This window comes from Alnus glutinosa, chromosome 5, assembly GCF_958979055.1.
Source record: "Alnus glutinosa chromosome 5, dhAlnGlut1.1, whole genome shotgun sequence".
In the NCBI taxonomy this organism is placed as follows: Eukaryota; Viridiplantae; Streptophyta; class Magnoliopsida; order Fagales; family Betulaceae; genus Alnus; species Alnus glutinosa.
The window spans coordinates 27,365,364-27,382,781 of NC_084890.1; the positions used below are offsets into that span (position 1 = coordinate 27,365,364).

The window sequence follows — 17,418 nt, forward strand, 5'->3', positions numbered from 1 at the left end:
AGATCGTTTGGGAACTGCATTTTTAAAAATTGCGATTTGAAAACACAGAAAATCTGCTTTTTTAAATCACAGATAAGATAGTATTTTTTTGAAAACGTAGAATTTTAAAGGTAAATTCGCAATTTTAAAGGCTAAACTGCGATTTTGCCAAGCGCTTAACTGCGTTTTTAAAAATCATTTTTTTCAAATCGCACATTTTAAAATCGTTATTTTAAATCGCACTTTTTGAAATCGCAAACCCAAACGAACCCTTAATATATCTCTTATATATTGATACTTTGGCCGATGCCCATAAAAATTCCAAGGGCTCCGTTACATGGTAACTCCTATATCTTTTTTAGCAGGTTTTCACCTTTTCTGTTCTTTTTCTCCCTTTAATGTGCAACTGTCATTTCGAATCATGCTTGCTTAAAACATAGAATTTCCAAAGAAACGGGCAAAAAGTTCTTGCTTCTTGTGTAGGAGAGGAACAAGCCGTCTTCCGTACAGTCTGAAAGATTCCTGAAAATTCGTAAGTTTCTTTACCCACCTCGGAAGGTTGTAATCAGAACCATTTCATCTCCTTCGACAAGCTATTAGCACAGCCCTCAATTTCTCCTTTGACTTGCTCATATCATATATATATACCATCATTTCTCTTGGTAAATTTTGCTCCCGTTTCTTTAAAGAAAAAGTTATTATTCCTGATCAGAACAAATCCAGTTAGAAGCTTTGAAATATAATGGGAAACTTTTACGAAAATTTCTCCATGCATACTGAATATGGAGCAGTGGCAGCAACTGCAGCAGCCATCATCATCTTTGGAGGCATTTATGTTGCATGGGATTATGCAAGTCGTGCTCTAAAAAGAAAACATGTTCTGTCGAGGTCCATGTCCATTGGGGTTCTCCATGGTGGCAAACTGTCGTTGCAGAGAATGATTAATTATCATCAAGCCGGAGCAGATCCACAAATAGCAGATAGACCTGAGAATGATTTGAATTCATTACTTAACGCCACGCATCCTGATTTATGGAAGCTGCGGGTTTGCCGTCTCTCTACTTCCATATTGCTTACTTTTCGCTCTGTCTAATTTCTATTGACAGTCAATATTTTATTATCTTTTTCCAGTTTAAATACTTGCAGTTCACCAACATATATACTTTAATTTCTCCCTAATTTAATTTGGTTTCCAGATCTTCTGGAAACAATTTGTGGAATATTCAAAACTTCCTGAATCTTTCCTCAAAACATTGGCAAATTAGTTGTAGGCCACTGTTTGCGGATGGGACTAATTAAAGTTTGCTATGTTATGTAGGTATAATTATATATATATTATGATCGAGGTATCCAGGGCTTTGTCCCGACTAGATTTTCAAAAAATTAAACCATGCAAAGCGCCCATTCCATATGGATCAGATAAGCTCGAGCTTTCGCCTACAGGCGTGGCCCCAAGAGATTATATGTACTGAAGGAGAAAATTGAACTCTAGACCTAATGTTTTATGGCATAAGGGTGTACAAGCAATTACAGTTAGCGGCTATTTCCTCTAACCGCAAATGCTTTATGCAGTTATTCAATTTTCGTAACCGCGAGCGCTCCACCTTAGACGGTTAGTTATTATTGAAACTCATAACCGCTTTTTGAAAATGGGCATTTTGGGCCTATTTTGGTCTTTCAGACCTTTCTTAAGCCTCTTTTTAGGGCATATTATAGATGGTTTTGGGCCTTTTTAAAATAATTAGAAGAATTCAAAATGTAACATAGTTCAAGAATATTATTATTATTGTTATTTTAATGAATAAAGATCAATTTCATTACATTCAAAATGAAAACCCTCTATCAAACGCACCAAAACGTCGTTTTGAATATTATTATTATTAGGAAAAATTGTTAGCGATTATTAACCGACTTTGCCTACCCCTAAAACCGCTAACCACTCTGCCATAGGCAGCTAGCAATTTTTTCTAACCGCCTACTAAAGCAGTTAGCAGTTATTAGACAGTTAATAACCACCCGTTTATACACCCTTATTATGAGGCAACAAGATTAATTGACCTACTACTCAAATCAACCCCTTGGGTTGGGTGGTTAATTATAATTGTCTCTAACAATTGACTAGACTACATTATTCAAAAAGCTATTTTCTCTTGGAAGATTGTGAATTTTGCTTGAGGCTGGAAATGAGTGGAAAAGAAGACGAGGCAGTGAGAACACTAGAAAAAGCATTTATAAAGACCCGGAAGGATCGGAAAGCACATGAAGCCTACGAGATTGAAATGTTAGTTGTGGAAATGCTTATCTACAAGGTGTACTTGAACTTCACACCCTGATATTTTTTGTTGTTTTTTTTTTTCCTTTTTTCAGTCACAACTCTTTGGACAGAGGTTTTGCATGTACTGATCGATCAGTCTAACACAAATTAAGAAGCTTTGCTTTGACCTTCAGGGAGATTTCGTAAAGGCTTCTGAATGCAAATGCTTGGAGCATGTAGAGATTTCAGATGCACGGCGTCCGCTATACAAGGTATATATATATCCTTAATTCTCTGTCACAGCAAACCAAACAAAAAAAAAATAAAAATTCAAGAACATCATTAAGTTTATGATAAATCTGTTACCGATACGTGCGTGTGTATATATATAATATAAATTTTTGGACACCCTTTTAGTCCCATTGCAAGCCGGTTTGCAAGGGCGCCGGTGCATAGATAATGACTTAAAAAAAAATCTATAACATAATTTTTAATCATGTTTGAAAGCTTAAGAATGCGTCAATTAATGAGTAATAATGTTCACATTTATATCAAATCATAACTCTTTTTTCAAACAACAAACATCCACCAAAACATATTAACCAACATATATAGCATGTGGCTTAATTAACTTATTAGAAAACCATTAATAAACAATATAATTCATGGCACAAAATACTCTTCCAAATACAAAACACTTTTTAGAAAAAAAATTCCCACGTTATTATAGGAATATTTTGAGAAAACATGTGCTTACTTTTTCAGTAAAGGGATTAACTTATTAAAAAAACTTCAAAAAAAAAAATAATAATTAGAGAGATGTGGCCCCATGGCCACCTCTAATGGAGGAGAGAGGTGGTAAAACTGTTTATGCATGCAAGCAGTTTTGGACGGAAGGAGTGAAACGAAGACTGTGAAAAACTTAAAAAAATTAAAAATCAGATTTAAAAACGGGGGAAGTAAATTCAAATCGCACAAAAAAATGCAAAGAGTACTTTTAACCAAAATTTCTTTTTAAATTTTTAAATTTTTTATAAGTAAGAAGTTCTCTACACTCTTTTGTACATGTATTCTCAAAATAAGAATGTTTAGTATTTACTTTTTTGAAAACACTACCAAACAATTTTCTTAAATGAAGCCTATAAAAAGCAGTTTCTCAAACTTGGACCTCACTAAAAAAATACTTCAATTCTCGATCACCAAAAAATACTTATCACATTTAATTTGTTTCACGTCAAAACACTTTTTCAAATGGAAAACACTTTCAAAGAGACATACTCCATAACAATTTCAGCCAAAGTTGTTGTATTAGATGATTATATACAACAACTTACCCAACATTTCCTGCCCTTCCCTTATCAGCACAAAGACAACCGTTTTTCTCTCTTATTTAACTCCAAATATGTTGTATCTTGAAATTTGTTACCTAGAAAAAGAAACCTAATTATAAATGAGTACTCAATGGCTAATTTGGGGGCGGCCGAACCACCAAAAGTATATGGTTCAGCCACTCCAACAACCCTTCTTCTTCTTTTAATTTATTGTCACAATTTGGGCTGATTATTTTAAATGCACGATCCAAGTAAAATGTATTGCACCCAGTACAATACCTTAGGCCTTACACTGAATCTCAATTCGACTAGGAGCAAGAGTTGTGCTTATAAGGGCTATAGTCTCCGCATCTCCTTAGTAATTGCTTGAAGTTATGATTTTGTATGTTCTACTTATGTATAATACATTAGTTTATATGATCTATGTTGAAAGAGTAGTGCTAGGAGTGATTTGAATTCAATTACAAAGGCCTTTACAAACTAATATGACAGTCCATACTTAGTTAAATAATTATTCAAAAAAATTAGTTTATCAATTTAATTTGTTAGTGGCTGACTTGTCAACCATACACTCTTAATTATTTCGCCAATTATGAACTACCAAATCAGTTTGTAAATAATTTTGTAGTTAAAATTGTAGTACGTACCCAAGTATTTTCCATGTCGTTGAATTTTCTTGGATTATGCTTTTTACAACAATTTTATTCAAACTGATATGACTTTTCATAATTGGTGAAATAGTTAAGAGTGAACTGATGATGAGTCAACCACTAATTAATTAAATTAACAAACTAGATTTTTTGCTTAATTATTTCACAAAGAGTAATGCTAGATACTATATTTTCAGAGATATGATCTTTTGCCATCCCAAGAAACAACTTTTGACCACCTTGCTCATGTGGCAAGGCAGTCCCCTAACTAGCTTTAGGGTTTTTTTTTTTTTTTTTTTTTCTATATATATATATATATATATTTTTTTTTTAAAAAAAAAAAGTAAAAGTAAAAGTTACTGCGTGGTCAAGAATTGTGTCTTTGGATGACAATATATCATATCTCATATTTTTATTTTACAATTGTCCAACAATATTGACGTGGCACTCCTATTCAACCATTAGATCTCTCTTTTTCTTTTTCTCTCCATTTTTTTTTTTTAACAATAATCAATTCAATGGTTAGTTGGGAGCGACATGTCAATCTTGTTAGATAGAATTATAGTATCTAACACTTCTCTTTCACAAGTTATAAACTACCACATCAATTTATTAAAAAAAAATTATAGTATCCTTACCACTCTTAAATTTTTACCCAGAAAATTAAGAGACACCTCCTACTTTCCAATTGGGCCCGGTATCACATGCTTCTGCTAGCACCATTCAAGTGATCCATTACTGATAAAGTTACTAGCAAATTAGGCCCGGCCACCATTTCTTGTACAAGTATTACTTAAATTAACAAAGAGTTTTCCTCAATGCATTATAGTTATGAGTGACTCGAAATTGAAAAGAAAAAAAAAGAAATAGAAATTATGATCAAATAGTTAAACAAAGAAATGCATATAATTCTTGTTAAAACTGTATGAAATATCTGGAATGCTTTCATCGCTGCCATGCACCAACATTGCTACCAGTCTTCGGACTTTGCGCGGATGGAAAATGAGGTGAGTTAATCGCGAAGGCCTCGTGGGTCAGGGATTCCTTCTCCTTCAACAGCACTTATGAATTCTTTCCAGTATGTCTTTGCAGACTTCTTATCTAACATAGTGTATATAATAGCCTGCACAAGTAGGAATATAAGAAGAACACATTGCGAATTTAATCAAAAACAGCACAATCGAAACTTAATAGTAGAAAGAGGCTCGGAAACAAAACTATCGAGGTATTTGTCAAGAGCACCCTCTGGTCCCACTCTTGTCTGATTTGGAACTTAAATCCTATGATTTCTTTTTTCTACACAACACCGGGGAAGTGGGGAAAGTTCTTTGCAAGAGATTTAATATTGAAGTATTCACTCTCAAGCTACAAAGTGGGTCTTTGCGACTCCTTTTCATTTTTGTTTTTTATTCTTAAATTAGTATTCTTGAAGATTATGTAATGTGCATACCTTGTAAAGAGGAACTCGAGCATCTGAAATGGCATCTCGCTGATAGAGGCAGTTGCATTTCAAGGCATCTTCATATCTTCCCTGTATAATTAAGCTCAACATTCCAATATCAACAGTGAGTGATTAAAGATAATTAGAAGAATGCTTAATTAGCGATGTCCAATCTGGTTTACTCGAGCAATGGATCTTATTTTCTCTCAATTTTTCATTCTTTTTGGACCATAACCTAGGATTTGAAACCATGCACCTTGTTTCTTTTTATTGGAACAGAGCACAAGGAATTAAACATCGATCTTAACAACCAAGAGAAGATCATGATGAGAATGAAGCAGCATGCAGCATGATGATAAACACAAATATGCAAGACGTGATAGACTCATGTGATGCTGATATGTACTTTTGATGATATAAGGTTGTAATTAAATATCATAAATACTACCTTGTTTTGGACAAAACAATGTCATTATGAGGACTTCAAAGGCAGTACTGTTCAAAGAAATTACAATACTAAACGTGAATGCTCTGGCTCGATCATATACACTTCCTACAACTTAAGAATTCGAAACTCATAAAGGTCCATCAAGAAGTTGACTAATATATACATAAGAACACTCACAAGTATTTGCTGGCGTTTCTAATTTTTAGATACGTAGATCAAGCATGTTAAATTATTAGTTGTCTCAAAAGCTGAAGATTTCAAATTTAATATTTTAATTATTAAAGTAGATAAATCATAAGTGATTTCTATCAGGTTTTATGGTTATCTAAGTGTTAGTGTCATCCCAAGTTTGTATTGATCAAGAGTCTTACTTAGAGTTTATGTTTGATTATAGTACTATACTATGACAGTATGTAAAGTCTATCTTGTTTGTATATCCTATCAGCTATCATGGCTATAGAGTTTCATTAGGATAGTGTCTTAGTGTTCTATTAGGTTTCTGTCACATTGACAGCAACAGTTGTAGGGTTATTCTCCTATGAGGACTATGTTTGTATTTCCTATATATATATCAATATAAACCACGTTCAGTGGTAAGCAAGGAAGAAGATTTTTACATGAAAAATGTTAGATTTACAACACCAATACAACAACTGTACAACAATCTCTCACATAAGGGTGGGTCCCACATACTGGGGCTTACCCTCATGTGAGGGGTTGTTGTACAGTTGTTGTATTGATGTTGTACAAGAATCAAATCCCTTTTTACATAGAGAATATCAAGTTCTATTATGGTATCAGAGCTATTATATTAACTAAAGTCTTATAGCTTTTTATCTCTCCTGGTTTTTGTTTTTAGTTGTTCTCTTTTCTTTTTTTTTTCTTGCTTTGATGTCGTTATCCTCTGAATCTTCTACGACCTCATACCCTACAGATTCGACCCCTAAGAAGCCTACTCCTACTCTACTCACGGTTCCTAACATGAATCTGTCACTGCACGTTAAGCTCAACAAACGCAATTTCATTTCCTAGAAAACTCAGGTTGATGCATACCTTTGTGGTCAGGATGCCATGGTATTGTTGATGGCACCTCTGTTTCCCCACTGCATACTCTTCCGAATCCCATCACTGATGATGGTGCTCCAATTTCAATTTTGAATCCCGACTACATCACTTGGTACCAGCAGGATCAACTCATTCTGAGTGTGCTGATTTCCACACTTTCAGAACCTCTAGTCTCCCACGCAGTTGGGTGTGCTACGTCTCGTGCTTTGTGGCCATCCTTGGAGAAAATGTACTATTAGCCTATGAACTACGGTTGGAACAGCATCTTCCTATTGTAGAAATCATTCAGCCCTCTGCAAACTTTTCCTCTCGATCTCAGGAAGGCCTTGGTCGAGGTTTTCGTGGTCGTGGAAAAAATTATCGAGGTGGAAATCGAGGGACGTGGGCAACCTTCAAATGGACATGTTTGTCTCTCTTACTTCAACAACAACACATCCTTTCAACCTCGACACACTTGTCAGGTATGTGGTAAACAAGGTCACACAGCCCTACGATGCTATCACCGTTTTGATCAAGGCTATCAGGGTGAGTCTTCCACCAATCCTCAAGCATTTTACTCCTCACCAACTTTGGTCACCGATGACAATTGGTATCTCGATACTGGAGCTACTCACCACCTCACCAATGAGATGAATAATCTCAACATGTCTTCCGAAGAGTATACTGGAGGAGATCAGATTCGTGTTGGCAATGGTTCAAGTCTGTCTATAACTCACACAGGATCAGCCACTCTCTTTGTTTTCTGTACACAATTCTTATTACAAAATCTTCTTCTTGTTCCTGATATCTGCAAAAATTTATTGTCTGTAAGTTAATTTACACATAATAATAACGTTTTCTTTGAATTTCATGCCACTCATTCTCTAATTAAGAATTGCCACACACGGAGTCTTCTGCATCAAGGTCCTCTTAAGGACGGTCTCTATCAACTCCAACATCCAAGCCTTTTTTTCTTCTTCAATTAAGGACGCTCTTGTTGGTGTGCAAACCTCTACGGACAATTGGCACGGGCGCTTGGTTCATCCAGCCCTTCGTATCGTCCAGCATGTTCTCTCTACTTTTCGTCTTCCAATTTCAGTAAATAAAGCTACTACTCCTTGCTCGACATGTCAGCTTGCTAATGGACACCAACAACCCTTTTATGTTTCCAATTCAGAAATTTGTACTGCTTTAGAGTTAGTTTATTCAAATGTTTGGGGTCCTTTCCCAGTACTTTCAATCAATGGAAATAGATACTATGTTTCATTTATTGATGCTTTTAGCAAATTTACTTGGTTGTTTCCAATCTCCCACAAATCTGAAGTTTTGAATGTCACTACAAAAAAAAAGGCATTTATGGACGGTTTTATTCTAGACGGTTTTAAAAACCGTCTAGAAAAAAAAAATTTGCAGACGGTTTTTTTAAAACTGTCTGTAAAAAATTTATTATGGACGGTTTGATTAAACCGTCCATAAAATTCCAGACGGTTTTGGATGAAACCGTTTAGAAATTTATAGACGGTTTCATCCAAACCGTTTATAAATATTATTTTTAGAGATAACATTTCAATTCCAAACGGTTTCAAATGAAACCGTCTAGAAATTTTTTTCCTCACCCATGTCATCGATCCGCATGATGCTCCCAAACTTCACCACATCCGTTTAATTTTGTTACCAGCCAAAATCACAACCATCCACTTCATTTGACAACCAAAACAAAATTGTACATAGAAATTATAAACCCAGCTGCCCTGAAACTTCACAACTGGCCATCATCGATGCTCACGGATCTGCAGTAACATTTCAGGGTGAGAGTGAGATCGACCTGATTGGGAGTTGAGGGAGAGATCGATGGTGACGGCTCTGTCCCTCGATCCGGATCCACCGGCTACACGGCCCGCGGTCCACGCCGCAGTTCCCTAGCCCACTCTTCCCGGCCGTTCGCCGCAGTTCCCTAGCCCACTCTTCCCTGCCGTCCGCCGCATCTCCACCCTCCCCAACTCCCACCCCTCCAAGGTCGTTCGACCTCTGCGTCTTCTTCATCCACGGCGACGGCCCCTCCTGGCCCTACCCCAACAACGCCAACGACTGGATCTACCCTCCCTTCCTCGGCACGTATCCCACCAGAGGCAGATCGAGCGGTCCCGCTCAAACCCTAGCAAGCTCAAGGCATCGGCCGGATTCGTTGTTTTGAGTCTTTTGACGCCTTGTTTACTTTTTCATTACATAATTAATTAATTAATTCTATTAATATAAAGAAAACGGGAACTGAAAGCAGGAAAAAAAAAAAAAAAAAAAAAAAGGAGCAAATCTGGACGGTTTGGGACAAAACCGTCTAGAAAATTCTGGACGGTTTTGTCCCAAACCGTCCATAATTCGTTATGGATGGTTTTGTGAAACCGTCTAGAATTCCGGACGGTTTTGTCCAAACTGTCCAGAAATTCATTTAGCGACACTATATCCTAGACGGTTTTAAACCGTCCATAAAAAACCGTCTGGAATTGATTCCAGACAGTTTTTTTGCATTTCTGGACGGTTTTAAACCGTCCAGAATTTGCTTTTTTTTTTTTTGCAGTGTGTCTTTCTTAAGTTTCAGATTATGGTAGAACGTTTGTTCAATACTAAAATCAAAAATGTCCAAACCGATTGGGGGGTGAATACCGTCCTCTCAACAAATTTTTCCAATGAATTGGCATTATTCACCGTTTATCTTGTACTCACACTCATCAGCAACAAGGCTGTGTCGAGAGAAAACATCGTCACATTATTGACACAACTCTCGCTCTCCTTGCTACAAGTGGTGTTCCTAAGTATTTTTGGGATGAGACATGTCAAACATCTTGCTACCTTATAAATCGTCTACCCACTCCAAGTTTGAAACATATTTCTCCATTTCAGAAACTCTTTGGTAAGCCACCTGACTACTCCTTAAAAAAATTTAGGTGTCAGTGCTTCCCAAAACTACAGCTATATAATACAAATAAGTTTGAATTTCGCTCAAAAGCCTGTGTCTTCATGGGTTACATCTCTCATCACAAGGAGTATAGGTGTTTTCATCTTGAAACTAAGAAATTTTTTGTGTCACATGATGTTGTCTTCCACGAGTTAGTTTTTCATTTCGCCATCTCAACCTCTAGTGACACGACTCAATCGGCCAGTCCATTCACTCAGACTGAGCCTTCTTTAGTCGCCACAACAACACCTATCTCTGTGTCTTTCCAGCCTCGTGTCCATGTCTCCCCTAGAACCCATGGCTCCTCCCTTCCCACTTTACCTACGGCTGATCCTATTGTGCATTTAGACCCTCTTGTTTCTCCATTAATTGACACAATTGCAGGCTCCTCTACATCTACTTCTGGGTCATATGTAGGTCAAGACCACTCTCTTGATTCAACACATCCAAGGACCCATCCCATGGTTACTCAAGCACAGAACAATATTGTCAAGCCACATCAACTACATGATGGGATGGTTCGATATCCCATTGCCCGGGCTTTACTCACAATACAAAATGGTGCTTTGGCCGAACCCACGTGTTTCTCCAATGCTATCAACATTTCAAAATGGAGGACTACAATGCAAACGAAATTCAACGCTCTCCTCCAAAATAAAATGTGGTCTCTTGTTTCTCATACTACTACCAAGAATGTCGTCGGATGTAAATGGTCTTCAAATTGAAACGAAAAGCGGACGACACTATCGAGCGACACAAAGCAGGCCTAGTTGCCAAGGGATACCACCAACAAGCTGGTCTTGATTTTAGAGAAACATTCAGTCCCGTTGTGAAGCCTACAACTATCAGAATAGTTATGTCCATAGCTTACTCTGCAAGATGAGTTATGAAGCAAATTGATATTCAAGATGCTTTTCTTCATGGGTTTCTATTTGAAGAATGTATGCATCAGCCTCCTGGTTTAATACATCCTTCTCTGCTGCACTACATTTGCAAACTACATAAAGCCATTTATGGGTTAAAGCAAGCCCCAAGAGCGTGGTTCTCCCTGCTAAGCACCAAGTTAATTGACCTTGGTTTTATTGGATCAAAGGCTGATACATCCTTGTTTACTCTTCACTCTCCTTCGGCTACTATTTTTATTTTAATATATGTCGATGACATTATAAATACAGCCTCTATTCCTTCTGCTATTGATGCACTTCTTCAACAACTTAAGCTAGAATTTGTTGTGAAGGAACTTGGAGATCTTAGCTATTTTCTTGGTGTCGAAGTTCTCCACCTGAAATCTGGACTACTCCTTTCCTAGCGTCGTTATATTCTGGATATGCTAAAATGGACCAATATGTTGGAGGCCAAACCTATTTCTTGTCCTATGTCCACCTCTCACACACTTTCGGCATTTGTTGGTGATCCGATGGATGATCCAACACTGTTTCATAGCACAGTGGGCTCTCCTCAGTATCTCTCTCTCACACGTCCAAATTTAGCATTTGCAGTCAACCAGGTCTGCCAATTTATGCATCATCCAACAAAGGTCCATTGGCAAGCAGTTAAATGAATTCTAAGGTATCTCAAGCATACTGTAACGCATGGCCGGTCTACTTCTCACACGAACGAATTTCTCTCAACTTGAGGCCTTTCCTAATGCTGATTGGGCGGAATGTCCGGATGATCACAAATCCACCGGTGCTTACTGCGTTTTTCTTGGGTCAACATCTCAAACATCGAGGGCACCATCGCATCCGTAAATTCATTATCAAATCTTGTCCCTTGGAGCTCAAGAAAACAACCTACTGTCTCTAGATCCAGTACTGAAGCGGAATACAAGTCTGTTGCAAACACTGCTGCTGAGCGCACTTATGGATTCAGGCTCTTCTTCATGACCTTGGTATTCATCTTCATTCTCCACCGAAGCTGTGGTGTGATGATATAGGGGCTATGTATCTCTCGGTAAACCCAATTTTCATGCAAGAGCGAAGAACGTGGAAATTGATTTCCATTTTGTTCATGATCGTGTAGCAGATAACTCTTTTCAGGTTCTCTTCATTCCCAATAAAGATCAACTTGCTGATGTGTTGACCAAACCGGTTGTCTCCACCAAATCTCAACATTTTTGTTACAAGCTCCACGTGCGCTCTCCCCCGTTGATCTTGTAAGAGGATGTTAAAGCAGATAAATCCTAAGTGATGTCTATCACGTTTTATGGTTATCTAAGTGTTAGTGTCATCACAAGTTTGTATTGATCAAGAGTCTTACTTAGAGTTTATGTTTGATTATAGTTCTATACCATGACAGTATATAAAGTCTATCTCGTTTGTATATCCTATTAGCTATCATGGCTATAGAGTTTCATTAGGATAGTGTCTTAGTGTTCTATTAGGTTGCTATCACATTGACAGCAACGATTGTAGAGTTATTCTCCTATGAGGACTATGTTTGTATTTCCTATATATATCAATATAAACCACATTATGTGGTAAGCAAGGAAGAAGGTTTTTACACAGAGAATATCAAGTTCTATTATTAACACTCTTCACACATGTAGAACCAAAAACCAAACAACACGTGGATTATTTTAATTGAAACGTGAATAAACAATAGAGTCAAAGTGGGGAAGTATTAGGTCATACCAGGCAGATGAAAACTTCAACAAGTGCCATCTCCACATAAAACTCAGGCTCCGAATCCCTGTTGCAATCCTTATACGCCTTTTCCAATAGCTTCACTGCTTCATCACCCTTTCCATGTTTCATTAGCCTCATTGCATCCTCCTATATAGTTATGAAAAAAAATAATAATAATAATAATAGTAAAGAAGAGAGACAGAAAGAAAAGTTGTGCACCATTTGATAAATATGGTAATTTCAACTCTAGCTCAATTGGTATCAAGACTAGTTGAAAATGTCACATAATTAACCACCAGGCAACGAGTTAAAGTTAAAATGAGCACTATTAAAGATAGGCCTTAATGTGCATTAATTAAATTACCAAGTAATCTTACTCAAGTTTTGTTTTTGTTTGGTTCAAACTTAATTAGCAAAGTTTGTTGATTATGTTGATATGATATTGTATATATAAGTTATCATTGATTTCTTTAGAATTGAGACATAAGGTGACAAATGTAAGTGGAGCTTTTTTACTATTTAAATATTAATTAAATAATTTTATTTATATATTTTTTTGTTTAAAAATTGTTCTTCTCACTTTTTGCTCATATATTTTTTTTCCCAAATAACATGTAGAATTTATCTCTATTGCGAGAGATTAATTTAGTTTCAGCGGATAACTTATTTTGTGTTGAACTACGTATAATTCTTTTTATGTGGAATTTAATTTGCACAAAATGAAATTTACATTATTTTAAACATTATTTTAATGAATAAACTTATTCAACAAGTCAGTTTTACGTTCACACAAAATTAAATTTATGAGTTTTGTTACTACTCTAGGGGTGCCATTCTATTTTTCTCATTCTTTCTCTCTAAAGTCTCAATATCTTGAATTCAATTCTTTGTAATTATTTATTTTTATCATAATTAGGCTTTATTAAGAAGCATTGAACCCTCTTTATCGTATTTGAAGCCTTTTTTTTTTTTTTAATATAAAAGAAAAGAAAAAATTACAATTTAGCCTCTCAAATTACCAGTCATTCTACAGATAGCCCAATCTACCAACGCTTGGACTCTGGCATCCCAAACTACCAAAAAGTTTCAAAAATGCCCAATTTGACGAAAAATGCCTATAATACCCCTGCCACGTGTCATTTTTCAATTAAAAAATAATAAAAATTGAATTTAAAAACTTAATACTTAAAAAACTTAAAAACTAAACAAAACAAAAAAATTATTTTTTATTTAAAAAAAAAAAAAAATTAGTGTTTATAGGTCGTTGGATTGATAAGGTTATAAATCAGTATGAATTTTTCGGTTAGTAAATCCAAAAAAAGTAATGCCTTATGCTTATGATATAATTTTTTTCATAATCTAGTGTATATATCAAATATAATATGTAGTTTTTTTCTACTATTTTAGATATATAAAATCATAACTCTTTTAGTCTATTTTATAAAAACCTTGATTAAATCGAATGAAAACGTAATTTGAATCGCAAATTTTGGATAAAGATTTTATTAAAATTAGTCGATAGATTCAGTATGTAATATTTATTAAATAAAATTTGTTTTAGAGGGTGATTTGTTGACTCGCTGATATGACAAAAATTCTGTTAATAATTTTTTTTTTAAAAAAAAAAAAAATACAACTTACAAAAAGAGTGATCTTTTAAAAAGATTAAATCTAATTTTTTTAAAAAAAAATGAGTTCATACTTTTATTTTGAGAAAAGATAAAAATAAAATAAAATTAAAATTAAAATAAAATTTTAATCAACTAAGATTGTTCTTTTTTTTTTCAAAATTTATTTTTTTAATTAAAAAATGACACGTGGCAGGGGTATTATAGGCATTTTTCGTCAAATTTAGCCTTTTTGAAACCTTTTGGTAGTTTGGGAGGCTATAGTCCAAGCATTGGCAGTTCAAGGTACTATCCGTAAAACGGCCGGTAGTTTAGAAGGCTAAATTGTAATTTTTCCAAAAAAAAAGAAACTTAGATTAATTATCTATTTGAGGCCTTATTCCACTGTGGCCGCGCGTAGCCAATCAACCTGCCCCCCAATAGGAGGTTAACTTTTCATATAGCAGCTAAAGCTACAAGATGCTACTTGTAAATGCTTCAACATTGAGGGAAGTCTAATATTGTTGCCTATAATTCAAGCTTGAGCTTGCCTTCTATATAAACTCCATTAATAGACATACTCAAACAACCTAGAAATAAAGCTATGCATACTATTATCAGGATAGATATATAGAAACAGCTGCAGTACTGAGCAGAGAAATATACCTTAAGGGTTTCAACGTCTGCGAATGAAAGCCTTTTACTCTTCCACGACGTCAAGACAGATTTCATAGATATTCTATGCTTTCCCTGACTTGAAGAGAGGTAGACACTCATATCCAACAACGATTTCAGCGCGACCCTCCCACCCTTCGGGTAAATATGTATCATAGATGGAGATTTCTGATTCTTCACAATATCTGCAATGGCTATTGGACTCATCATCGTACAACCGCAGCTGATGATACCAAGAACACAAGCCAATGCCAGTGATGCCCCTACGCTCCCTCTCACAATTTTCTTCCCATCATCCCTATTGTTGGGACAGTTTCCGGATGGGTGACATACGCTTTTTGATGGTGTTTTCTCCGATTGTGGGGTTATTTCCCAACACCCATCATTGGTCGAAGGTTTTGGGAACCCATTAATGGCACAAACAAGACTGGAGCCATGCTGAGGCGGGCGGTAGATTGAATTGTTAGTGTTTGTAAGTGGAAGAGATGAAAGGGTCAAGCTTTTATGAGGCTTGGTTAGCCTTGTAGGCTTGACAGGGGAAGGGATACGTAGGGGGAGAGTGGGCAGAGGCCCGTAGCGGAGGCAAAGTGAAGATTCCATGGAGCGGCGGTTTCTGCTTGCCTTCAGGAATTAGATCGGGCGGCTATCTCATTGTAGCATGAAGGATACCACTACTTATTATTGTTCATAATTTGAAACAATATTATTGTTCATAATTTGGATTCCCCATGGCTGACAGCCTGACCAAAAAAATAGTCTGCCTAGAAGTAAGGTATCGATTATCGGCTTACTACTTTAAGCAAAAGTCTCATTAATAATTAACTGGCAAGGAATCGATCATTTTAATGCCTTTTTTTAGTAGAAAGAACATGTTACACATGTAGGAGGAAGAGTCCTGTCAAAAAGTTTTCAAATTAAATATAATTATGTATGAGAAATGTGTAAACTGCGATTTATATACGACTCATCAGAATAATACAATATTGTCCGCTTTTAGCTTTTTCGAACCAGATTTCTCAAGAAATTACTCATCCTGGTACTACTCTCATAAAAGCACACGAAACTACGGAGTTCTGATAGGTTTATGGTCATCATGACTTTAAAACGCATTATATTAAGAAGTGCACGAATATACATATAAGCACATATGCATTCTCATACCCAGACACGCGATGTGAGATGTCACAGGAATAATGTGATAGTAAAAATTAACTTTTGAATCAACAATGGCTTTGTAAGGAAAAAATTAAAAATCAATAATTAATTTTTACTGACACGTCATTCTAATTGTATGGTGTTCAGCTAAATAGCCTTTCTGGATTATGTATCTATGTTTATGTTAGTAGTTTGTGATCATTTTAATGAAAGGTATTTAAAGAGTTAATTTTAGAAGATGAGAGTACTCTCACATGAGAAATAGAGAAAATAATGGAAATATTTATAATGCCCAAATCACATTAAGCTACTGAATTAAAGCAATACTTGAGTCTGTGCATACTATAGTTTATCTTAAATAATTTAATCTCAATACTATAGTACATATATACATTCATATATACACATACACACACACATATGATATATATATATATATATAGACACACACCAAATACACATAAAATCACTCATATACACACAAAGATAATATTCAGACTTACAATCACAATGATTCAACTTATATCTTTACATTACGAAGAATATTCTTTTTTTTAAAAAAATGCTTAACAGGTTCTCGTTACAAAGTTAAAAATGAAGTTATACGAGCCTATACGAGTTTAATCGAGCTTATATAAGTTGAGAATTTTTTATTCAAACTCTTTTCATTTTAATAAATGAATCGACAACGAGTCGAGCATGAGCCTATTCGCTATCGTCTCTTTTCATTTGGAGCCCTAGCTTTTATTAATACTGAATACATACTAATTTTTTTTCTTATATATAAATTCTCAATCTTGATATATTTTTTTATTGATCCTTTTAGTACCCCTATCATAATATATCTCTTATATATATATATATTGATACTTTGGCCGATACCCATAAAATTCCAAGGGCTTCGTTACATAGTAACTCCTATATCTTTTTTAGCAGGTTTTCACCTTTTCTGTTCTTTTTCTCCCTTTAATGTGCAACTGTCATTTCGAATCATGCTTGCTTAAAACATAGAATTTCCAAAGAAACGGGCAAAAAGTTCTTGCTTCTTGTGTAGGAGAGGAACTAGCCGTCTTCCGTACAGTCTGAAAGATTCCTGAAAGTGCATAAGTTTCTTTACCCACCTCGCAAGGTTGTAATCAGAACCTTTTCATCTCCTTCGACAAGCTATTAGCACAGCCCTCAATCTTCTCCTTTAACTTGCTCATATCATATATATATACCATCATTTGTCTTGGAAAATTTTACTCCCGCTTC

General features: G+C 35.5%; 2 protein-coding genes across 2 annotated transcripts; one reads left to right on the forward strand and one right to left on the reverse strand.

The window, feature by feature from the left end:
* The first annotated feature begins 721 nt into the window (after positions 1-721).
* On the forward strand, positions 722-2,312 carry LOC133869191 (uncharacterized). The gene is made up of 3 exons (XM_062306149.1): positions 722-1,024; positions 1,552-1,591; positions 2,137-2,312. The coding sequence occupies exons 1-3, from the start codon at positions 722-724 to the stop codon at positions 2,310-2,312; spliced, it is 519 nt and encodes a 172-aa protein (XP_062162133.1).
* Positions 2,313-5,003: 2,691 nt separating this feature from the next.
* LOC133869707 (uncharacterized) lies at positions 5,004-15,687 on the reverse strand. Its single transcript, XM_062306771.1, has 4 exons — positions 15,001-15,687; positions 12,734-12,874; positions 5,665-5,745; positions 5,004-5,337 (listed from the first exon to the last, which is right to left on the reverse strand). The coding sequence occupies exons 1-4, from the start codon at positions 15,607-15,609 to the stop codon at positions 5,227-5,229; spliced, it is 942 nt and encodes a 313-aa protein (XP_062162755.1). The 5' UTR covers positions 15,610-15,687; the 3' UTR covers positions 5,004-5,226.
* Positions 15,688-17,418: the final 1,731 nt, after the last annotated feature.